At 38.5% G+C, this 25,528-nt stretch overlaps 1 protein-coding gene across 1 annotated transcript in view; it reads right to left on the bottom strand.

The window, feature by feature from the left end:
- LOC134852187 (uncharacterized) overlaps positions 1 to 25,528 on the bottom strand; it is a 77,776-nt gene that overhangs the window by 2,078 nt on the left and 50,170 nt on the right. Inside the window, exons 27-39 of the mRNA XM_063868500.1 lie at positions 25,217 to 25,403; positions 24,563 to 24,751; positions 23,822 to 24,034; positions 22,661 to 22,863; positions 21,905 to 22,130; positions 18,081 to 18,192; positions 16,900 to 17,159; positions 15,518 to 15,688; positions 14,148 to 14,297; positions 13,220 to 13,492; positions 11,805 to 11,964; positions 11,109 to 11,251; positions 10,562 to 10,830 (exon numbers count right to left, since the gene is read on the bottom strand). Of these exons, the coding sequence (XP_063724570.1) occupies positions 10,562 to 10,830; positions 11,109 to 11,251; positions 11,805 to 11,964; positions 13,220 to 13,492; positions 14,148 to 14,297; positions 15,518 to 15,688; positions 16,900 to 17,159; positions 18,081 to 18,192; positions 21,905 to 22,130; positions 22,661 to 22,863; positions 23,822 to 24,034; positions 24,563 to 24,751; positions 25,217 to 25,403 (2,556 nt within the window). The remainder of the gene's footprint in view (positions 1 to 10,561; positions 10,831 to 11,108; positions 11,252 to 11,804; positions 11,965 to 13,219; positions 13,493 to 14,147; positions 14,298 to 15,517; positions 15,689 to 16,899; positions 17,160 to 18,080; positions 18,193 to 21,904; positions 22,131 to 22,660; positions 22,864 to 23,821; positions 24,035 to 24,562; positions 24,752 to 25,216; positions 25,404 to 25,528) is intronic.

Raw genomic sequence — 25,528 nt, 5'->3', positions numbered from 1 at the left:
AAAATATTGAAATCAATCCTGAAATAGCAAGCAAGCTTATTGTATTTTTTTAGCGATCACAGTTGTGGCTATTAGTTAATAATAGTTAGCATTGAAAAACTTATGCCGAAAATTGATCATCTTTCAGATTTTTCGCGCCATTTGAAATTTGGTTAATGAAAAATTTACAGTTTTCCCTTTAGAAACAAAAATTGAACCGAACTCTCTGAAATCAAAACTCCAGTCACAAAACAAAAAAAAGAACAAACAATTATGACCTATATCAGTATCTTGACTATGTTCGTTGACACATAAAAACATATTACACAGAAAAAAAGCTGAACTTTACAACTACAAGTGAAAAACACCAAAATAGCTGGATAAGATAGAAGTGAAATGAGGACAATATGAGGCCTAACTGTGCAGTAGATAAGCGCAAAAATTGGTGTCTGTAGATCAGTAATCCAGAGATAAGTCTTTAAACATGTTCCAAAATGTAAATAGATTACGCATACAAATACCTGTAATCTAATTTTTGTCATCACAATTGGTTTGTTGCTGATTCCTCAACAAGTTTATATAGCTAGTTGCTCCGCAAATATAAGCAAATTCAGCAAAATGTAAGCGGATTCCGAAAACAGAAAAGGAATCCTCAAAATGAGTGAGCGGAATCCGCAAGTGTAAGCGGCTTCCGCAAATTTTGATTATTAAACTGAACTAAACCAGTTTTTGCGGTTGAACAATTAAAAGCTGAAGATAGAATTGTTATCTAACAAATGCGGAACTTAAAAGTAAGGGCTGAGTCAGCGGAATCCACGAACAAATCCTAAATCATTATTTAACTAGAATCGTGGACGTACGTACCCTTTAGATTTAGTATAAGTATCGCAGCGAGCTGTTTTTGGGAATCACTAGTTAGAAAACACATCAAAACACCAGAAAAGCAAAATTTTTATTTGGTATCACCGAAATTTGGTAGTAACTTTGTAAGGTTTATGTGATTAAATCTCTAAGTTTCGACCTATTTAATCTGTCATTTTCCAAAATCTGACCTAATTAACTTGCATTATCAGCGTTTAAATTAATCATTTCGAACTGTTCTTGTCCTAATCTGTAAATTTTTATCTCCTAATTTGTTTTGAACTCCGGATGAAAGTTAGAAAGCGATTGAAATTAATTTTAACTGTAATAATTAAGTCCAAAATCAAAATTGCATTCATTCTTTCAGTATTTAAGATTTAGCTGGTGGACTTTGTCTGGGCTGAAATGCGTCAGTTAATGAGATTGGATTGTTGGCCCTGGTTTAAGTTGAAATAACCTGGGATGAACTTTGACTTATTATCAGCAAAGGAAATTCAGTTGAAAGAGTGAGGCAGTAATTAAGATAAAACGGCTGGCAGTAAGTGAAATTGAACTGTTCGAATGTCTCACTGTTATCCAGCAAAAAAAAACGGATTGAATTTTATAATGTTGTACAACTTTAATTGTTAATGGTTTTTGCAAAAAAACGCACAGTTCCGCTGAAAATTTACGGATTCCGGTTGCAGTTGCGGATTTCATTCGGCTACAACTTAGTTTTAAAATACACTTTTTGTGTTATTTGTATGTGGATTCCACAAACTGTTCAGATTCCGCATAATTTGTAGCAGATTCCGCAGAATCGGCTCTTTGCGGAGCAATTTTGAGCAATACGGTGTTTTAGCTATTTGCTCGAGAATCCAAAACAACAGAGAAGATTATAGAAAAATATCGATGTCGCGCATTCTTCGACAAAACCAATTTTGCACTGTTGCGGAATCAGCTTGGCCTTGTAATGGAAAGTTACGCCTTGAAAAACAAAAGTTTGATCGATATCAAAATTGAACCTTCGACCTGAGGATTACGAGACTCACTTATCGCATCTATTCTATGACTACTTTGACAGTTTGCAAAAACTAGCTACGAGAAAAGCCAATAGAAAGATTTTCTTTGAATACCAATGTTATGCAGCAAAAGAGCTATTTAATCAGCAGCTTCATTTGCAAGTTAGAAAAATTGTGGAGTTATAACATAATACAACTTTTCTCAATTGAATGGGTTATTTTTTGTTCCGACTTTCGATACCAAAGTAACGGAATATTTGTGCTCGGGGTGGGTTTTTTTTCTTCAGACAAATTTCGACTTTTTAACTAGCCATTTTTGACGGAATTTTCTTATATCATTCAAAAGGTATTGTTGTCCTGAGCTTAAATTTGAAAAGATATTTCACCTGTGATCATTTTTCTTAAAGTTATGAGGGTTTAAAGATTGCCATTTTGACCAATTTGGGACAATTAACGCGCGATATAATTCGCGCTATTAACGCGTAAGCGGAGATTTATTCCGTCTTATAAATTGTTCCAAATTGGATGAACGAAGCTTATTTGCCATAATTGATTGGTTACAAGGAACGAAATCTATCTTCTTATACTTTATATGGCGTGTGGGGGGATGATTTTCATAAAAAATCTCAAATTTTAGAAAAAAAAATTTCATTTTTTTTTATTTCATTTAATTTTTTTTGTTATTACTGCTGCTCCATAAACCTTAAAAGGCAGTCGGAACATTCAGGGCTTCGCCCTGATACGAGCAGTCTTGTTTAACTTTTCGAACTAATGAAAATTTCAAGAAACTGTAAAGAAGTAAGTTGGTATAAATATGAATCAAATATGCATCTAAGTCGTCAATACTTACTTGGCAACAAAATAACGAAAAATTACTGAAGTAGCTGGCGCCAGTTTTTGCAAGTAGCCAGCGTTTTTACTGCAAATTTTTCCAAAAAAAAAATATGATAAACTCTCCTCAAAAAAATCCCAAACTTTTAATTCCAAGATGAAATGATAAGCAAACACATTTTAAAATGCTTCAAAGCATATATCTGAACCTTTTAATTGACCTTAAAAAGAAAAATCCCCAAGTGACGTCTTGTAAAGCAAATATACTTTTTGTCGTCACTGAAGCATCTTTCGAAAATTTTTGAATCCGAGTTACGTCCAATCGAGTTTGACCCACCGCAAGTTTTTTTAGCTAGTAAAAACTGGCTGAAGAAAAACACATTATGCCATAGTTCCCCTCGTCACTTCGTTACGTCGTCAAAACAATAACAACAACAATGTTTGAGTTTTACTAGATTCATAGCAGCACGCCAGAATGATTAACTGCTTTCGTGTTCCAAACTCACTGATGGTTACGTTATAAACTTCAACAGAGGCGGCGGCATGATTCGTGTGAAGATGGGGTAAGTTTTTAATCAAAATATCGAAAACTAATCAATTTCTTTTCTAAATCCATTAAATTTATTTTCCGAGATCTACTCAAACACGAAAAAAAACCTCAGGCAAATGTCTGAAACACGAACTGAAAATTTTGTGCTGGGAAGTTTTCGGATGGTTCTCGAAGGCGCCTTAGGAGATCATTTTGAGATGGCTGGCCAAAAATGGATGGCATATAATAATACCAAAGGGGCAGCTTTGGGCGCTTAACGGTTTGAATTCCTGAAGAGAAACTCTGTAACCCATCGCTGTAGTTGTAGGCATTTTGAGCTCGTGTTAGATCAGTGCACCATTTGCAGAAAAAAGTTTTAAACACTACTTCTTACGTTCTTCTCCGAATAAGCTTCCAAAAATAATCTCAACAAAATATTGTCCCGAAATACTTGAGCCTATGTTGAGTCTAGGCAAAAAGTAGAGCCTAAGTTGCGTCTTTTAAAAACCGTGTCAAAAACTTGCGAACGTAAATTGATTGGCACTAATAAACATAATTTTGTAAATATTGTTAACACAGAGATCCAAACTTGAAATGATTGACTATGATTAAAATCAATTGAAAAAAAAATCATAAATTGGAAAAAAAAAACACTTTCAAAAAATATACAAAAATTGCAAAACGGCTAAAATATCCAGAACAAAAGTATCTGCACCATTAGAATATTTACATGGAGCTTTTGGAATGCTAGAAAGAAGCCGAAATATCAAAAAAAAATCCTTTCTATGGGAACTAAGCCGACAAAATTACATAAACCTAAAAAGTCAAAAGTTTTCATTTTGCAAAAAAAACAAGTTCCGACTGGACTCAGACCTCCGGGCTTTGTCGTCTCATGCAAGTGTGATACCTTTATGCCAGATGGTTGATTGAGTTTTTAAAATATCTTCATGGTAAAAAAAGTCAGGTCAAAATTGCCAATATAAACTAAACAGAATTTTTTTTTTGTTTAAAAATTTTTTTGTCATTAAAACAATAAGCTGTGCCATCACCTTCAATAAATTCAAAATGAAATTGCTCCAAAAATTTTACGACGTTTTAAACTAACTGCACACACTCTCAGACGTGATACCTCTATGCTCAGGGTAAGTAAGTATAACAAAATAAAGATCTCAAATTGTTAATTCACTTGATTCTTTTAGATCTGTTTTTCTCGTTACGTTCGACTGAGTTCCGTCACGCAGTACGGCATACTCTTCAGTCGTCGAATCAATTAAGTCAACGTAATTGACCTTGAATAATACTAAACATTTAAGTAAATAAATAACATACGCACTCCCCAAGGTTACTGTAGTGTTGCTGCAGCTGCAGCTACTGAACCACATTCCCCGGAGGACAAATTAATTTCATTTTAATCAATATAAAATTTTAATAAAACGATAGGCGTCTATAAATCTCAGTTTAAGGTTTTTGTTTGAAAAGAGTCTTTACATCCTTTTCTAATTTCTTTCTGTACTTGGTATTGAGTCATATCGCCTCTCTATCTTTGCTTGGAATATCAAATGTCAGTGGAACCCTCCACGAAGCATTCCACGATCGTGTCACATCCAACGAAGTATATCCAAATTTTCTTCGAAATAAGTGCCTTTCTAAGATCCCCAACTTTGTCTCTGCTAACTTGTAGTGATTGTTTTAAGTCTCGCTAGTTTGACGCGATAGGCCTCCAAGGCAGCTTTAATCAAATCTGTTAAGTCCTCCTCGGAACAAATTGGGCGTATGGAGTGCTTAACTGGATCGCCATATCTTTTGGGTCCCTGGTTGTTAGTTTGCCGATTACTCCTCCGAGTCGGTGCGATGCTGCCTGATGCTCGTCTTTGCTTGATTCGTCCGAGAATTCTGGTGGTGTGTCAGTGTGTACGTCATCATCACCTAGCTCCGCGTCTCTGGACGTGAGAACTTCCTCGGCCGTTTTTTGTATCCCTCTTGTTAAAACTTGATTTGCGCTTTTTTCCCATTCTTTCTTTGTCATGTCTTGATTTGGGAAAGCCTCCAATATAGCTTCTGGACTTGTCTGACGATTAATTTCTTTTAATTTTGCCTGTATGTTTAGAGTTGACGCCTGAGGGGTGCTCATATCTGACCGTCCAGCCTTTTCGGTGATTCCATCCGCGTTTTGTGCCTCAGAAACTGCTGTAGCAGCTTTTGCTCTACGAGCTTCTTGTACGGTCGGCTTCTTACTTTTCTTCATTGGAATGCTTTCATTGATCTGTTTTTGCATACTCAACGTCGGCCCACTGTTGTTGGGTTTCGCCCGTTTTACAGCCAGGTTTAATCCCCCCTGACTCGTTGTCTCTCGAGGTGACTCTTACCGGACTGTCCTGGAAGCGCTCTGTAGCTTTGGTATCGTCAGTTTTATTCTTATAACTCTCCTCATCCTCCGAATCAAGAGTTTCCTGTAAGCGGACATTCTTTCCGCCTCTTTTGTTTTTTTACCTCTTCCTCTTTCGAGGATTTCGTATTCCTTGTGGATTGTGAAAGCAGTGGTGACTTAATTTTCGACTGTGCGATGTCACTTTTTCTATATACTGCTCCACTAGCCGTCTTCACCGTGAATGGCGTTTGCGACGTCACCTTTGCTTCAAGCGGATTTGTGAGAGCTTTTCCGCTCTTCCGATTTTCGTCCTTGCGAAGCAAAACTGGTGACCATGCGTTGTTTTGCTCCTCCGCCGGTTTGTCTTCGATAAACCCCTTCTCCCACGAGTACAGCAGTTCCTTTCGTAGGTCTGGATTTATCGTACTCGTTTTGTCCACCAATCTCCGGATATCACTATCTTACGCATCCCGTCGAGTGGTATTCCAGCTTGCATTGGCCTCGAGCAGCGTCTTTAATGTTTTGGCCCGGTCTCTATCCATTACCAGTAACGACTGCTGTTCAAACGACTGCTGTCCCATAGGTAATATCTTGACATAGTCCCTGGATTGATCTATTCTTTTCCGTAATTGCGAAGCCGTGAGTGCTGATCTCTCCTAGTGCTGTTTATTTAAATCATCAGAATTTGCTAAAACTTATCTCTTAATATCTCAAATTCTGTTTTCGGAAGACGACCAAAGTGAGCTTCGAACGGTGAAAATTGTGTGGTTGTTTTGTTTCGCCCATCTAAGGTCTCGAATTTTCGTGCTAAGGCAGAGCTTTATCGAAGATACATTTTCGTTTTAAAGCAAAAACCTAATCTTCTTTTAATTGTTTGAATAGCACGTTCTACTAAACCGCATCCTCAGTGATCTCCCACAGGGCAAAATTTTTGTTCGATGTTGTTTTCGGAACAAAAGTTTTTCATTCTTTTTCCTTTGAACCCAGAAAACTGATCAGTTCTAATAGATTCTGGTATTCCATGTGTGTCAATGTAGGTGCTGAGGAATTTAATTGACGACTTTCCCCTAGTCAATTTAGTAATTTTCACCGATGGAAATTTTGAATACCGATCTATTGCTACCAATAAGTAAATTTTCTTTCCCTTAAGATCTTCAAGCGGTCCTGCGTAATCTAATTGTAACTCTTGCGTTAGCAGTGGTAGTGGTTTAGCAGCAATTTTTGGAATGATATATTTAGCATTCTTACCATAGCGAGTGCAGCTTCTACCTTCTTCAGCCAAATTAACAATGTCCTTGTGCATGTGTGGCCACCACAAGTAGTGCGACACATTGAGCATTGCCTCTTGGCCGAGATGACCCCAATGAATCCGTTTCAGTACTACCGTGCGGAGTTGACAAGGAACCGCTAACCTATCGTTTACGAGAATGCGGTCGTCCACTAAGCTTGACTGGTTCCATAAAGAAATCGTGTATGGGCCCATCGGCTCGAAACTGTGTCTATCGTTTCGTTCGATCACTCTTCTGAGGCGGTCCATCCACGTGTCCTCCGTGGTCAATTCGGCGAGTAGTGTTTGGTCAAATAATTGCGCTAGATTATCTGTCCCGCCTGGTATCGCGTCATTGTCACCTCGCTCTTCTTTTGTGAAGTTATGGTTGATTCTTCTTGAAACCACATTCCCTTCGTGATCATCGTCGTCCTGACTGTCCGCCGTGAGGTCCACCTCAACTATCGGCATTCCTTCCACTTGATTGACGCAAGTCTCGATCGCGTTAGGACTGATCATTTGTGTCTGTGTCTCTAGTTCAAACATCGTTTTTGGCTTTTCCGATCTTTCTAAGCCCACTAGGTCCCAAAACGAAACTAGTTGAGATCTCTCTTTTTTGTCCACCGCCATTTCGCTGCATGCAGCTGATGCTGACGCTCCCTCTTTACCCATTAGACTCGCCGATGTAGAAGTCCCTGCTTCGTCTTTATTCTTAATCTGCTGCCGCATTATCTTCCACTCAGCATATGGTATTTCTGAGTCTGTGAACCTTTTGTCCTCGTTCGTAGCTCCTGTTCCCCGTTTTATCAATCTTGTTCGTTGGAAAGTTGTTTCCTTTACTTCCTCCGTCACTTGATCGTATCCCCCACTCCGTCTGATGTCACTAATATTCACCTTATTCTTTCCACTCCTGTTCTCCACCTTGTCTTTATCGATCTCCGCGTTTCCATTGTTTTCCATTGTCAAATTTTTTACTGAATTTTTGTAAAATTTCTTGGCCAACTGATTTAAATGAGAGAAATTGCAAAAAGTGCTTGTTTCAGAGTTTGAAACTCGTGAGTTTTGACCGTTTTCGTTCCGGTCGATCGTTGTTCGTTTTGAACCGATTTGGTTGCTATAGCAACAGTAGGATGACGTGTTTGCTTTATCGTCACCGCCAGTGTTGCTACTAGAATGTTCTAGAATATATTCGTTTCTAACCGGCTCGGCCATATCCAAAAGCCGATTTTTCAAACAGAAGAGAGCTTTATGAAAAATATCAATCGATGTTTCTACGACCTTTTCATCAAGTTCAGTCTCTGGCCAAGGTTCTCCCAACTGGTTATGGTTCTCCAAAAACGATAGCCCTTTCACTTCCCATCCGGCTGACCTGATGTCGACTTTTAATGCACCCAAAATTAGATTAGAATGTTTGTTGTAGTCAACTAAGTTTTGGTTTTCCGCCGGTGTGAATTGCGTTTTTGGACACTCTTCTAGAAATTGTTTAGTTGTTGCCCAGTTTAAAAACGACACTAGACTTCCCGTATCTATAGTCATGTTAAAGATCTGGTTATCAATTCTGACTAATGCCTTTAACGATTTTATCTGTTCTGATTTGGGATTTCTGCGAATGTCGATTTTTCTTACATTCTGAAGACTGCCATGCTGTGTACTGACATTTTGGTTTCTTCTCTTCTCAAGTTTATCCAAAATGAGATCTTCTATTTGTCCACGGACATAATGTCTTCTTCGACCACCATGATCTGAAAGTCATCGCAGGAATCAAAACATCTGATGAGATTACACTCTTCTTCTGAACTAGATAATTCCTCTGCGACCTCGTTGACTTGCTGTGACCGACACATTCGAGCAAAGTGATTTGGCTTGTTACAATTCTTGCATGTTTTGCCCATTGCCGGGCAATTTCTTAGATTTCCTTCTCCGATAGGTTTTCCACACCTTGTACATTGTTTCTGATCGGCTCTAGATTTTGTGTTGCTTTTAGCATCCCACGTCATCCATTTGTAGAGCTCTTTATTTGATCGCCTGCTACTTCCTCCTCTATTGCTGACCTCCATAATGGGTTCTTGCTTTATCTTTACTTGTGATCCCATTAGACTGTCTGTACCTGCAGTGTTAGCATATGATTTTTGAACATAAGCGCTCTCTTCGGAACTTCGTCAGGAGTGAATGTTTCAAAAGTCAACGTATCTTGTAGAGCTGTGTTTTTCATTTTTGAAATAAACAGATCTCGAACTAATTCGTCTTCTAATGTGCCAAGTTCCGCTTTTGCTGCTTGCGCACTCAGTGCGGCATGGAAAAATTCTAGCGACTCGCCTGCTTCCTGTATTTTCGCGAAAAATTTGTATCTCTCATATGTTATACTTTTTGTTTCTTCGAATGAAGTTTTTGCCAGAGCTACCATTTCCCTAAACTCAAGCCTTGACACTTCGGTATGAGGATTTTTTGAACAAATCTCTTTTTCCCCTCCGTTCCTAGGGCAAAAAAAAATCTCGAAGCAATTCGTTTTTGAACTTCCTTATAGAACACCTTTGGTCCTCGCTCCCTTTTTTCTTCATTTTCAAGCACGACTTTGTCCCTTAATAATCTATCTCGCGCTTCTCGATCTGCGATGGCTTGTGCATCCTCATTGGCTCTAGGTGTTTCAGGCCGTGGCATTGGTTCTTCTATCACCGCTTTTGGATCCTCTAAGGGTACTTCTGGATTCAAATTCTCCTTTACAGTAACTGCTAGTAAAAATTGGTCAAACTAAATTTTAAAATTCCATGGTGGATCCGAATTTGCTCAGGTCCAAAACACTGGAATTCCCATGTCTGTTCTGTTATCTTGGGACAACAATCCTGCTGGCTGCGCCATGTGATACCTCTATGCTCAGGGTAAGTAAGTATAACAAAATATAGATCTCAAATTTATAATTCACTTGAATCTTTTAGATCTGTTTTTCTCGTTACGTTCGACTGAGTTCCGTCACGCAGTACGGCACACTCTTCAGTCGTAGAATCAATTAGGTCAACGTAAGTGACCTTGAATAATACCAAACTTATAAATACATAAATACCATACGCACTCCCCAAGGTTATTGTAGTGTGGCTGCAGCTGCAGCTACTGTACCACATCAGAAGACAAAAAAAATCGACAATCAAGGTTTCATAACAAATGAAAAAATTGAAAACAAAATCAAACGAAAAACCGCTATAAAATTTTAAATTTTCAAACCGAACGTTTTAGCGACTCTAAAAACAAAAATTGAGACAACAGTTATGTTCTTCAGATTTGAATTGAATGAAACAATTTCAATGAATACATTGATAATAATAAAACACCAGGTAAATCAGCCGACAAATATTAGGAAGAAATCAATTAAGCCTACAAACAAAATCAATTTTCCTCTGAAAATTGTTCAGCTATAGACCCCGCAACTCATTAGTCTAAGCACAGTAACTCTAGATTAAGAACGAACTTGGGTGAAACTGAGATCTACTAAACTTGGAGATCCAGTGAACAAATTTATTTACGGGAAAAAGTCTAGTACCCAATTGTAATACCCTTGCTTATCGCAGGGGCACTAAACATTTAATGGGGCTGAGAGATCTCTACATAACGCCTAGGCGTTCTTTACAAAACTCAGTAAAAATGATGCTAATACCTTAAAACGCCTAACTAACATAGGGGCATTAAAATACCGCTCAACTCGTGAAAGCCCAAAAAGTTTCAAAATGACGTACGGATGCTTCATATAGAACATCTTTCTTGAGACCAGTGAAAACCAGGTCATAGAAGCTGGACGAGTCACTGTGAGGACTGTTGGCCACAAATGAAAACAGAGTGTTGTTGGGAGTCGGATTCGGGGTTCCGTCAGGCGAGGTCAACGACAACTCGGCAAGGTTCTCGTTTAGTTCAATCGTCATCCTGTCGAACTGTCCTTGAGGAACGTACACGTGCACTATAGCCTCGTCTCCATTTCTGGTCATGTTTATCCACGGATTGGAAGGTGCTGGAATTAGCGAGATAATTAAGAGCAATTCTTTAACTAATGAAAAAACTTAAATTTTTCAGAAAGTGTTTTATCAATACGGCCATAACAGAGTTCTTCGCTCACAAATTTACACTGAAAACTATTTTTCCAGAAAAACTCTACATTCAGAAAAGTGGAAAAAGATATTTACAATTTCTAATTTAATGCGAAAACTGAAATATCTCTAATTTCTTTTTAGCAAATTATGTGCAATATGTACACTGTTACCATATAGAGACCACATTATATGATCTAACCGGTGCATTTGGTGAGGTTGAAAGAGTAACTCTGGGGGGAGATTAATTCTACTTCTGGGAATCGGTTTGTGAATGGACAGTCCAGGTAGGAGAAGATGACGATGTCCAAGTTGAACTCTGCTCCTGGAGTCTGTGCCACATACCTATATGATTTAACTTGGTATCTTGTTAATTTTTCTTCCACAGCATGGGGGGGGGGGGTTTACTTATTACGTTCATAATTACCGTAGTCCTAAACATGCTAGATGCCTCAGTCTCTATACGTTTTGTCCTAGATGCTAATGGGAATTTTAATTTTATAATAGATATTTTAAGCGGAACTGGGTCAAACAAGAGCTGATCAATGAGAAGAATGAGGCGGAGCAATAAGCAGAATGGTCTAAGAGCAGAACGGGTGTAAGAGCAAAAAATACTAGGCGGGGGGGGGGGGGTTGGAAAGTGGAAAAGCCAAAAATCCATGCAAGCCTAAATCATGGGCACATTAGTTCTTCATCGTTAAAAATTAGGGTCATCTCGACAAATTTCGATGAAAAAATGTGCATCTCAAAAATATGATCAATTTTAGTATGAATCCAAATGAACATAATATTGCAAAGCAAAACCTATAGAATTTGAGGCGAAAACTCGGCGCAAACGTAAGAAAAAATCTTTGTTACATCTATTTGTTACAGACATCAGCGTGACCCCATTACTCACGTGATGTTGTTGTTGAGGAGCCTGGTGTTGTTGTGTGAGAGTCCGTCGCTGTAGAAGAAGCCAGTCCTCGTCCCATTGGCTGGTTCCTCCCACTGCACTGTGAAGGAAGACTGCTCGTCATCTCCCGACACCAACACAGCCGACAGAGGAGGCAACGGGTCTGAAACAGAACTCCACTGTTGGCAACTGCTGCAACTAATCATAAATTGTTTTCATTTAAGATCATGAATCAATGGTTCCTAAATGAGTGAAACCTTTCACACAAACCCTCCCGACATCCTTTCTCCCCCACCATCATATCAGACAAAAACTCCATTTTTTTCAATCAATAATTTACAAGGTTATGCACTTCATGTCTCATATTCAGAAAAGGTAGAGGCAGAGAAGTAAATTATAATTAAAGAAATGCCGATGAAAAACAATTTTCAACAAGCACAGAAAGTATAGCGATCATAATTGTTTGCATTGATCAAAATACAACGAAAAAAAATTAAAGTCTCCTAAATTTTTAATTTTTTTTTGTCGTTTTACATGCAGGTAGGGGAAATAGAAAACGCTCGGTTAGAAGAAACCATCAAGGGATATCAGTATAACTTCATTCAGTAAATGACTGAGGGGGGATGCCCCACTTCAGGGATTCGACCCTCTGCCGATCCAAAGGGTCCGAACTTGGCTAAAATAGGGTCTTTTTAATGATTTGGGAGAGCCCCGAAAATCAGCTCGGTCGACTTAAATAAAAAGGTCGACACAATTTTCGAAAATCTGCCCCCCCCCCCCTCGAGAAAATCCTAGATCCGTCCCTGTATATATCAGCGTATATCAAAATTAGGGGAGCGGTGGTGAAGTGGTTACGTCTCCGCCTCTCAATCGAAAGGTCTGATGTTCGAGGCCCACCATGATCCGTGCTCGTTGCTTGAGGGTGAGGGAACATTACCAGGCCAAGAAGGATAACCAAAAAAATTGCATGTAATTCTTAAGCAGGGGCACAACAGCGGTTCGCCGTGATGAGCTGTACAGCTCGTATGTTGGTCCTTTCCCTCGTAGTCTTCACTCTAAATTTAAAAGAGAACCAATGAAAAGTGTGACTCGTGTTCACTCATATATTCGTCTAAATAGCAAATACTCCAATCCAGTTGTTCTATACGAATTCGAATCAGGGCTGGAAGGGCTTTTTTAATAATATATAACTCGACCGCCTCTGGCATTCATTTGAAGCACCCATTTCGCGTGGAAAAAGAAGTCACGTGAGCTTCGTGATCGGAGCAATACTTAAGAGACATCTGAGACTCCTGAAAACTGGCCATGCTGGCCTAATGGTATTCTCTCATAAGAATCAGATTTGTTTCTGTACATTTATATAAATAACTCGACATCGTTTGGAAACGATTTATTATGATTATGTTTTGTCCACTTACATGTGCAAGCTTGCAATGCTTCCGAGGGGGGACTAGTTTGGCCATTCTTGGAGGCAGACACTGTGTACGTGTAAATGGTGCCAGCAGTCAGTCCAGTATCAGTGCGATCTAGATTCCGCTGAGTGTCTGTGACCAAGACTCCGTTTCTGTATATTGTGAAGAGAGAACCCACACAATGATCATCTGTGTCTTGACTCATAGACCACTCCAAGTAGATCGAAGTCTCGCCGATGGATTGAACATTCGAGTAATTGATCAAAGGCGTGTTAGGAGCTGTAAATACAAAATTTTAGGTCTAATAATTGAAAAGAATTATCAAATACTTGACTTTCACCATTAGAATCCTTGAACAATAGCATTAATGCGCAACATCCGGCTCAGGGGCGGATGCAGGGGCGGATCTAAGATTTTCTCGAGGGGGGAATTTTTTAAACATTTCGAAAATTTTGTCAACTTTTTTTAAGTCAACCAATTTGAAGACCCTATTTTGACTTAATTTTCTGCGCCACAGGTAAACTTTAGAAAAACCAGTCCATAAAGGCGTTTAGGCACTTTTTGGAAAACTTTGACTAAAAAACTGCGTTTTTAGGAGCGCTCTTTCCCCAAAATTAGTATATATTGGCACCGAAGGAGCTTTTTGGAAAATTTTAGGGTCAGTCAGCCAAAAAATGGTTATCAAAATTGAACCCGTTTTCCGGCATTTTTGCGAAAGTTTTTATCAAAAAAAATGTTTTTTTTTGCGAGCGCTTCTCAAAATTAGTATTCATAAAGATTACTACAGCTGGTGACAATGTCGAGTCAAGTTAAGACTGAATGGAGTGTTATGTAATGGTTTAGGAAGACATGCTTTCGATTTCCTTGGAAACTTTATAAAAAACAACAAATTATACTAAAAACTTATGTAAAAATGAGATCATACAATTTTTACCTGTGTATGCGGCGTCCCATTGCCCTCTGAGAGACCAGAGTTCCCCCAACTGATTACCACAGCGGCTCCTTGTGTTCACCCACACCACGAACTCACTGCAGGGCCTCATCTCCACTCCCCCATCCGTGTAGTTCCACCCGACAGACCCACCTAGCACAGTGATATATCATAACAGTTCAGCTAAATGGAAAACATTTCAACCCCCTCAATCCTTTAGAACAATTTGCCGCAGCCAATTTGATAAAAATTTTATGATATTTTTGATCCAAAAAGCAACTTTTAGCTTAAAATTTCGGCTCTTTTTCCATACCTCCCCCCTCCCCACATGCAAGTTTTTATAACTCAAATCGCTGTTTACAATGTCCGATTGTTATGAAAATTGACATGCCGACTAATTAGGCCATGACAAACATATTCGGTCTTCATAATTAACCTTGTAAGACCACTCGTTAGAACATAATTGATGCTCGTATGAGGTGCGGGAAAAGGAAAAAGAGCCGAAAATTCTAGCCATCCCTGAATTGCGGTATAGTTGCGACCCTTTTGAACTAACTTAATTATTATTCCGGCAAAATAGGGTGGCTCTCAAAATCATTTCTCGGGCAAAATAGGTCCCGCCCTTCCCCCTATTTTTTCAAAACATATTTTTCCTTTTCATTAGACTTTACTGTGAAAAAAACTTGTAAACACGAGAAGTTACGACGGAAAAAATGAACATATGAAGTCTGTTCAGAAAGCGGTCGGTTTGGCTCTCATTGGCTAATTTCAGTGCATTATGAAGAAGTAATCAAAGTTTTTTTTTCAAATTTAAAGATTCAAATGTGGGCCTTCCGCCCCAAAAATGGAATGAATAGATGGTAAGTGAGATGTAGATGCAAATGAGAATAATTGAAAACTGCCTTTCTTTTTTCTGTGCCCCCCCCCCCCCCCCACACACACAACACACACTTTCGTCGGACTCTATTAAACTTCGAAATGTAGACTGATTAGCAAAATCGAAGAAAAATTGATTTTCATACACAACCTTGTAAAGATTGTCGGCTGTTTTCCACCAGTTCTCCCCTTCATTTTTTTCTCAAATTCAACATATGAAAGCCTATTTAAAACGACTATTCTTCTTATAAACTGCATCAAAACGTGTCAGCGTGAACAGATAAACAAGTTTTTACGACTTTTCTTTCATTCAAAAAGCCGTAGGAACAATTTTTGAACAGCATAAAATGGCAATTTTACAAGGGGGTGGGAAACCGGAAAAGAGCCGGATTGTCTCATCCACTGGATTAAGTAGATTAGTGTAGAGGAGTGTAGGATACGGAGGGGGGGTGGGGGGGGGGGGTTAGGAAGAAGCTTAAGCTGAGCTCTCCTCTCACCTGGGGTGTAGTAGGGAGAGTTCGTTTCCACGGCAGTGTGGATCACTCGACCCCCCATGCTCAGCGACACGTTGAAGGCGTCCATCACCCCTCTGTCTGGGATCTGGAAGGTCAGTCCGGCTGTCTGGTTGTTGCGGCCAATTGCCACCAAATTCTCAACTTCGCTCGGGTCTGAAAATCAAGTTTCTGTTTTTTTTTGTAAATAAATATCTTTTCACAATATGTTCAGGCATTTCCAGCTTGAATTACTTAAACTGAGGGCTCTTTTTCCTTTTTACCCCTACCTGCAAAACTTTAATAGTGAAATTTTGTTCACGTTATCCGAATGTTACGAAACTTGCAAGCGAACTGATTAGGCTATATGACAAACATATTTAGTCTTCATGGTTAACCTTGTAAAACCCCTCGTTACATCATAAAATTATAAGAGGGAGGGAGGGGTGGAGGAGGAGGAAAAATAGACGCACGTTTTGAATAACAAAAAACTCATTTGATAAAACTTAAAAGAGTCTACGTGTAGATGGGTCTTAAATTTTCGTTGAAACTTTTTAAAAAAGATATAAGTAAACAAATGCGAACCGAGTTTTGTAAAATTTTCAGGCCAAAAAAACTCTCCAGGGGCCATCTCTTTTAAGGGACCCATATCATACTTGTATCGTTTTAAGAAATTCAAACTTCAAACAATGTAGATAAATAGAAAAGAGAAACTATTTTTAAAGTTATAACATTTATAAAGTTTTAAAAGCTTAAAGTTTAAACTGCAGAAACATTGATAAATCTAAAACTGAATTGAGACTGAATTCAAAATTTATAAAAACAGAAAAATTGTTTTAAAACGACTATAAAATTTAGGACAGAGTCCCAGTTCTCAGAGTGGCTGTTGGGAGGTGCTCGCTCACTAGTGCTGTCCAACTACCGCTCCGTGCGGAGACTTTTGCCTGCTGTGTTTCCACCCTTGGCCGGTTCGCCTCTCATCATACAACCTGGTCATTTCGCTTGCACTACACAACCATATTGACATAGCGCTTAGTGTGGACACCAGATCAACACAAGCCACCAACCAACAGTGGCCCACTCTGAGAACCGATCCCACACTCCCTGTCGTCCAAGTAGCTAGACTCACAGAACTACGCCACTAGTTCCGACAATTTTACCGGGGCAACTGTGGAATTCAATTCCAAGAAAGTATCAAATATAAGATCGAGTTCAATTGATGTCATGACTTCTGCTCTGTAAACGGTTTCAACCAATCCGAGTTTTTAACTGAGTTGAAAACGTTCGGCAACATCAAAATAAACACAACTCAGAAAAAAAGTTAGCAAGACTTTTAAGAGCCAAGATGCCCCCGAAAATTACACGAGAAGTTAAATACAATCACTTACATGTACAAACAAGGACAGGGTCCCCGAATGCCGACTGTGCATTTTCGACCAAAGGTGGGTAAAGCCCAGTTTGCTCAATGGCCACAGGAGCATAGAATCCATAGATAGTGAGGGATCCATTAATGACCCAGTAGGCCCTGGCTGATATGCTGTAGACTTGTCCAGAGTAGAGGTGTGTGAGGACATGGTATGGCGTCGTGTCCATTCTGGATTGATTATGGCTCTCAAAAGGCGACACAGAGAGGTCTTCAGTCCAGGTTCTGGCGAAAAAAAAAACACATTTTAACTTCATAATGAAAACAAAATCATGGTCAAAATCAGTAGCGGATTTAGGGAGTGGCGAGATGCGGACGCCCCCCCCCCCTCAGGGATTCGACTCTCTGCCGAGCCAAAGGGTCCCCCCTTTGTACTATTTTGAGATATCCATTTTTGGCTGGCTGACCTTAAATTGTTTCTAAAGGCGCCTTTGGCGCCAATCGATACTAATTTTGGAGGGGGAGCGCGCGCCGAAAAAACGCAACTTTTTGGTCGAAATTTTCCAAAAAGTGCCTAAAAACGCCTTTTTTCAAAAATTTGCCTGCGGCGCATAAAATTTACTCAAATTTCCGTCTTTATAGTGGTTGGGGAGAGCTCAGAAAATCAATTTGGTCGACATAAAAAAAAGGTCGACAAAATTTTTGGAAAATCTGCCCCCCCCCCCCTCTCGAGAAATTCCTAGATCCGCGCCTGGTCAAACTCGTCCAAAATGGAATCACTGGCACTTTTTCTCTAACTAAGGGTCTATTAAATGTTCTAAAGAAACGGCAGAATTTAAAAAAGACGATTCGATTTCGAAAAGCATCAAAATGCGCTCCTTGCAAAACTCCTACATCAGACTTGAAGAGTATATTCGTGCGCGGGGAAAAAAACAAAACTGGTTTTTATAAGCAGCATAACCACTTTTTGTAAATGTTGAAAACTAATGGATACTTCGACAGGCGTCTTTCACCATGCATGAAACATGTCATAGAATGAGAAAACATATTTAGTGTTTTTAATCGAGGGATGGTACAAGGGCGCAGTGATTTCGCTTGAGTTCTATAACATTAAGTGAAATGTATGTTTGAATTTGTATGTTTTCTTTTGATGATGGTACACTTGAAATGAGGCCAAAGATAGTGTTGTCGACTGTTGTGACTTACGCGACAGTCTCGTACTCGAGAGCTTCTTCGTCCTGACTGAACCATATGGCCACTTCAGTCGAGGGGTCATGCATTCCAGTGGTCACATTCAAGAGGGCTATGTTTGAGGGTTCTGAAGCACAAACAATGCCGGTTATAAGCCAAAATTGGAGTTAATTGACTGAAATTGTTGTGATAAACATTCTATATAGATAAATTGTAGCTATAGAAATCATGGTTACGTAGCAATATTTAGACAACCGCGTATTCAGACACTGTATTAACCAATCATAATCGAGACAAAGAAAGATATCAAATTCATTTCTTCCTTGTTTCGATTCTGATTGGTTAATACAGTGTCTGAATACGCGGTTGTCTAAATACAAACCGCACTCCTGAAATCATGAGCCAATTTTAAATCTTCAAAGTCTGATAGAACTGACAGAAGTATTATTCAATCACACTGGGCGTTGAATGGATGAAGACTATTTCATAACACTAACTGTCGGCGTCTGTGCAAATAGAGAGAAACTTTCAACGATGTGAGAAACTTTTAAATTTGCTATTTTGAAATAAATGTGTTCAATTTTTTACCGTGAGTGGCGTGTGAGGGGTGACAGAATAAAAATATAGCTTACATTAAAACTCTGAATTCGCAAGTTTCAGTTAGGGTTTGATAAACTCGAAAATCCTAATCAGATCAGTGTTTTTACTGGTTTGCTGAGGTTTTAAATCACCATTATTTATTATTTACAACTAACCTCTTCAAGGATGAGCTTACTTCAGAATAACAACTAAATATAATTTGAGCTTTTCATTAAAATAATTAGCGCCTCACATCTGCACGCCAACAGTTCAAAGTCAGGGGCAAGGGTTTTGACTCTAATGAATCATAACAAATGGTCAAACGAAATGAACTATACCCATCGTAAACTTCTCTATATGTCCGAAATACCAGTGGAGGTCAAGACGCTATATTAGGCACTTCTTAATCTATTAAATTTACGAACTGGAAAAGTGTCTTCAAGACTAGGCGGCTTGGACATTGGCCTCGCTTTGTACCACTTGCAACATTTTTTCCCATAACAGTGGTTGATAACTGGTTTATCAACAGACGACCACTTGTGAGAGCAGAGTGAGCACCTTAATAAATTTGCTTTTGCTGAGTCCATCCATTTACATAAAAATAAGTCTTGTTTGAGTACGATAAAAAGCAACCGAATAAGTTTTTTTTGTACCTACTGTTGTTGAACTGCTGGAGGATCTCTAGAGATCTTTTTCTACTCAAACGTAATCAGGACAATTTTGTAACACAGCCGAAGCAGCGCTCTGCAAACACTAGCAAGAACCCGACAAAAAAGTAGCTTTATGAAATGAAATAAAAATAGAAGTTAGCTTTGAATACCAAAAACTTTGCTATTTTTGCTACATATTGGATGCAAACCCTGCCCTCTCAGCCATGAACGCTCAACAATCGCCGAATACTACTCACAAATAAAGCGGCTACATATGCTAAGAAATTGCCAATATGTTGCAGCAAAAGGGCACCAAATATAAAAAGACACATTTTGGAGTAATAAATTGGAATATAACAAACTGAAGGCATCCACACTAGCATTGCAAGTGTTAAATTGGAAAGTATGAAGCCAAATTATGTATAAATTATGCATTTCAAAGCAGTGCGAGATTTATTGAGTTAGAAATGGTTTGTAACCAATTTTTCTTTCTTGTGATGCTGTTTGATACAAATAGTATTTTTTGAGTTTTTGAGAAATTAAAATGCATCAACTCGGCTAGTTTAATTTTTTTGAATGTCAAAGCACATGCTATCAAAAAGCCGTTAAGGTGCCACTATAAACGGCACCGAGATTTGCGACTTTCTTTTGAAAAAAGCACAGTCGTACTATTACACCACGCCCACTAAAGTTCGAAAATGTAAGGAGAAATTTATTTTCTTCAGTAAAATGCGTAATTGATACTTGAATTTTTTTTCAGCTACTCGAGATCTCAAAAAAACTATGTACCGAAACAGGCTGTTCTCATTCACAAACAATCAGTTTAAAGACGATTCAACAGTAAGAATCAAATATCCACTTTCAAAATCTTCTTATCGGTTCTTCACGACTGAATTTATAATGCTCGCGCAAATCGAGATTATGGGACTTTTTGAAGCAAAACGACTGCAATTCGCAAACACAAACAAGGAAAATTGTTAACCCAGAAGCGAAGCTGCACTTTGCCGTTAATAAATACCCAGTAGCTGGAGAGCATCTTTTAGTCACTCAAAGCTTACATCTAGATAATCGGTTGAAGTTTGAAAAGCTCAAAAAAATTATTTGCTTTCGAATTTTAACATAATTTGAATTTTTGAAATTTTGTAAAATCAGTTTAAACCCAAGTCGGGCACTGATATTCTAGACCATATACTTAACAAGGATATTAAAGTATAGAAAAAAGTTCAAGGTTGCGTTACTTATAATAAGTTGGACCATGCTTTCTACTGCAAAAAATTAGGCGATCAATTGGGATGAACTTTTTCGTCAGCGCACAAAATTTAAATTACAAAAAATTGAGTCTATTATTGAAAAGTATGCTTAAAGATTCTTATAATATACAGCAAATACTAAGGTTTTCAAATTTTGTCAGCACAAATGAAACGACAGCATTTTGCAAGCACAATTGATATAAAAAACTAAAACATAGGCGAAGCTAGCGAACAAACGACAAAACAAGCAGCTCTATGAAATAAAATAAGAAGAAGTATAACAAGCCTCGAATTAGTACAACTTTGGTATCTGTAGGATTCGAACCTGCGACCTTGAGATTGGTAGCCTCACGCTCTTCCCTCAGCCACAAACGCTTAAAAATCAGCAAACAAAAGCCACAAATGAAGCAGAGATTAGATGCTAAAAAATTTTCAATGCTACAGATTGTGATTATAGCAAAAGTGTCATCAGACGAGCATTTTTAATTGCAAGTTAGGCAAGAAAAAGAAGCAGTGTCGTACTTATACACTACGCTTGCTAGCTCTCTAGTTTAAAAAAGTGAAGTAACAAAAGAAAAAGTAAAACTGAGAAAAAACATTGTTCTGTGCCCAAATCGAAATAACGTGCTAGAAGGTAAGATCCTTCTGTCCTTGTATCTGCGCCTCGCTGGCTTAGAAATAACATCACCAATAAAAGAGCCACCAACAAAAAAGCTACAGATGCTATCGATTAGCCAACTTTATGCAGCATTAAGCTCTTGAGAAAAAAAAATTGAGAAAAATGAGAGAAAAATTTTAAAAAAAACATTGTTCTGTGCCCAAATCGAAACAACGTGCTGAAAAGTAAGATCCTTTAGATTCCATTAAATTTTAGATTCTATGCGTTCAAGCAAAATTGTCACCAAAAAACTTTTATTTGCAACTTAAGCTGGAAAAAAGCAGTGTGCGTAATATGGTACAACGCGCGCTAGCTCTGTTAAAAAAAGAACCGTATTATCAACAAAAACCACCGTGTATGCAACCTAACGGGTTCTAATAAACTGAATTGGGAAGAAAACGAAATGCTTGTAAAAATCCTAAGGCTTAAACAATTACCACAGACTTATACTATTACGATAGGATAACTCTCCACAAATTTTCAAAAAAATTAAAAACAAAATCCATCCAGATAACTACAAACCAAGCTCAAGTTAAATTTTAAAATTCTTTTCTGCCAAACAAATGAATGTATTATTTAGATGTGTAAGTTACGATGTTATGAAATAGAGTTGAAAAAAAAAGACTTTTACTTTTTCCAGAGCTTAGCAGCGGTTCAATGATTAATCTTGTTTATAATATTAACCAAGTATAATTCTCTTACTCGTGAATCCGGAGACACCTTTGAACATGGAACTGCTCTCGCTTCTGTAACTATACAAAGTGTGAGCTGGGTTGTAAGGCATTCTAGATGTGCCCAAATCTATATACTCCCTCGTGTCCAGATAGATCTTGTCATCTGGGCATGTCAACGCCACGGTCACTTGAGCCCAGTAGGCACTTCTGGGGGAGGGGAGCGATGTGTAGGTGTAGTCACGGGTTGTATGGTCCTGGAAGTAAAAAAAGTGAAGTTTTAGAAGATCTTGACCATTAAATTGCTTTTTGAATCTATATTTATTGTGTGCTATCACAGTTATGGGACTATAGCTTTAATCATCGTTCGTTTAATTTGCTTTATTATTTAGCTCTTATTTTTTATTATAAAGAACTGTGCGTATTTCAGAGGCATATGCAGAAAACATTTTTCTCTGGTTTGTTAAGTTTTGCGGTATATTATTGTAGAGTACCACCATTTAAATTTCTGTACCATATTTTTTTCAAATCTTTTGTTTCTGCTCCATGTATTGTTCTCAGCTGGTTAAAATTGAAAAAGCGCTCACTTAACTTCTAGCTGACAGAAAGCGATAAGGTAACCTTAGCTGACTATCAATCCTTTCAGCGAATTATCGAATAGTGAATATTACATTTTAAGTAACTTCTTTGATCACGTGGGATCTTATGGCATGAAACTTTAGATCATCATAGGTATCTTTTGTCATCTCACGAAATTCGGAGCAAATAAGCAACTTCTTTGACTAACATCTCGCAATATGTCGTGATACTCTCCGTCCAAGTAAATCATCTGGGAGACATTGACACAAGCGGGGGTTCCAAAGATACCCACCGAGTTGTTCCAGGGTGCACACTCTGTCACTATGTGAGCCATACTATCCACTGTCCAGCTGATGGAAAACTCGTCCACTTCCAGATCAACCGAGGACATCTGAGACGGATTCGGAGGATCTGGAACAAGAGATATCAATGGTGACTAATCAAGAGGCGGATTTCTAGCTACATGTTGAACAGAACTTATGAACAGGGGCGGATTTAGGGGTGGGGGCGGGGGTGCGGACGCCCTCCTCCCCCCTCAGGGATTCGACCCCTTAACGACCCAAAGGTACCCCCCTTTGAACTATTTTCAGATATCCAATGTTGGCTGACGGACCCTAAAATTTTTCTAAAGGCGCCTTCGGCACCAATATATACTTATTTAAAGGGGGGAGCGTGCGCCGAAAAAACGCAATTTTTTGGTAACAATTTTCCAAAAAGTGCCTAAAGACTCCTTTTTGACCTGTTTCTTTTTTTTTCAACATTTTGGTTGCGGCACAGAAACTTTGGCCGAAACAGGGGCTTTTAAGTGCTTTGAGAGAGCTCGGATAACCAATTTGGTCGACCTAAAAAAAAGTTCGTCGACAAACTTTCGAAAAACGAAAAGTTTTTGAAAATCCACCCCCCCCCCTAGAGAAAATCCTAAAATCCGCCCCTGGCCTAATAAAAAGGCTTTTAAAACCAAATCTATAATTAAAACACAAGCATTTATGCTTATTTAATGACTTGATTTACGTAATTATCTCTGGTAGCAACAATTTTTTTCTATAAAACTATTATAGGCTATAATAGTTTTAAAGAAAAAAATTGATAAGAAAGACCAGAACTTACTGAAAAAAACTCGACTAGAACTAGAAGTCTAGAAAAGATGAATCACTCTTAGAAAAGCCTAAAAATATTTCAGAAAACTCTTCAGAATACTTCTAAAAATACTTCAGAAATACTTCAGAAATTTATAGCAAGTATTTTAGTTTTCTAAAATTTTTTTAGGCTTTTCTAAGAGTGATTCATCTTTTCTAGAATTCTAGAGTTTTTTTTCAGTAAGTTCTGGTCTTTCTTATCTTGAAAAAGAAACAAAATGAGCTTCTCTCACAAGTGCACGCAGATCTCTCCTTGTAGTAGTAGAAACTGATGGACTTGTCAGCGGAGACCTCTGGACCAGCTGGGTAGTCCAGATGAAACGTGCTCAGAGACTGGGTGGCGTTCAAGTAGTCCTCGATCAGAGCATTTCTGCTGTCATCGTCAGTTGTGACATTGTGTAGGTGCACACTGATTGTATAATAATAGAAACTGGCCGGGTCGAGACCTGAAAACAAGCCGATTCAAATCAACATTTAATTTAGAAATTTTAAGCCTGCAACCTTGAAAGTAAATAAATTTGCCATTTTAAAACTTTTCCACGAGCATAGCCTTCAAGATAGAAAATTTTGATGAAAAACAAACAAATTCTTCTTGCAATTGTTTTCCTTTTGTTTGTTTGGAATGTTAGTTGACTCTTAATAATTTCTCGAGGTCACACGTGGTTATATCTAAATCTCTCAATCGAAAGGTCGGATGTTCGAGGCCAACCATGGTCCCTACTCGTTGCTTGAGGGTTCTGGGCTGCATACTGAGGCAACATTATTAGCCCAGAAGCAGGGCACAACAGCGTTTCTCCGTGATGAGCTAAGCAGCTCGCGTATTGGTCCGTTCTCTTGTGAATAAACCGTCTCAATTTAATTCTCGTACAAAAGAACCAAGAGAGTAAAATTCGCGCAATTATGAAACATATCGCGCAATAAAACATATGAGAACAATTTCAAGAGTGCAGAGTCGGTTAGTTATTTGTGGTAACCTTCATCTCTCATTGGCAGGTCATCAAGGGTCACGTGATTGAATGTGGCATCCAACATGTTCTGTCCATTGTAGCGGTAGATAGTGAATGTAGTGCCTGCCTCCACTTGACTGGACAGGTCATCGAAACTCAGCTGGATCTCCGTCTGGGATATGGACTGGGCGTCTATCTTCACCACTGGATGAGCACCTGAAGATAAAAAAACATTCTTTTGTTTTAAAATTTGATCATCAAGCTACCTTACTCATTGAACTCATTCATGAAGAGTCGTTCGTGACAGTCTTCACACATTTCGCCCCTCTTAATTTAGGAGCAAATTTTGCCCCTCATATCTTTTACACAAAGACCAGTAATAAATTTGGGACGAAATGACGAAGGCGCGAAACGTGCCAGATTTGTTCCACACTGAAGACAAGCAAGAAAAAAAGCTGTTTCTAAAGTTTTTTGTAAGAGCTACAGGAAGAGCTACAAAATAGAAACAAGCTAAATCGATTCAGAAACACAGAAAGTTTCTAGTTCAAACTTTTACATTTCCTCATGCAAATTTGTGAAAATCTCCCATTTTTCTTGGATCTAATTGTTCTGTTTAGTCAGCTGGTCAGCTACTGATTTTTGACTAAGAATAAGAATCAATTTGAAGGTTCAAGCACTTACCAACATAAGCTTCAGTTGACACATCTTCACTGTAAAACATTTCATTAGACGTGGATCCATCGGGTGCTGTGACCATGCACGACTTGTAAGCATGCACTTTCACATTGTAACTTCCACCTGACTCGATACCACTCAGTTGGATGAAGGGGGGAGCGATGCCTGGCGCGTTGTCTCCCGAACCCGGGGTCTGATGAGAAAAAAAAAACAAATTTCACTTGGTCTAAACTGTAAATTGCATCTAGTTGCTCTATATTTATTTACTGGCAATTTATTTTGAAAAACATTTATTTTTCACAGGCGCGGATCTAGGAT

This window comes from Symsagittifera roscoffensis, chromosome 1, assembly GCF_963678635.1.
Source record: "Symsagittifera roscoffensis chromosome 1, txSymRosc1.1, whole genome shotgun sequence".
Classification (NCBI taxonomy): domain Eukaryota; kingdom Metazoa; phylum Xenacoelomorpha; order Acoela; family Convolutidae; genus Symsagittifera; species Symsagittifera roscoffensis.
The sequence above is the reverse complement of the archived record's forward strand: the minus strand, read 5'-3'. Positions and strand labels throughout refer to the sequence as shown.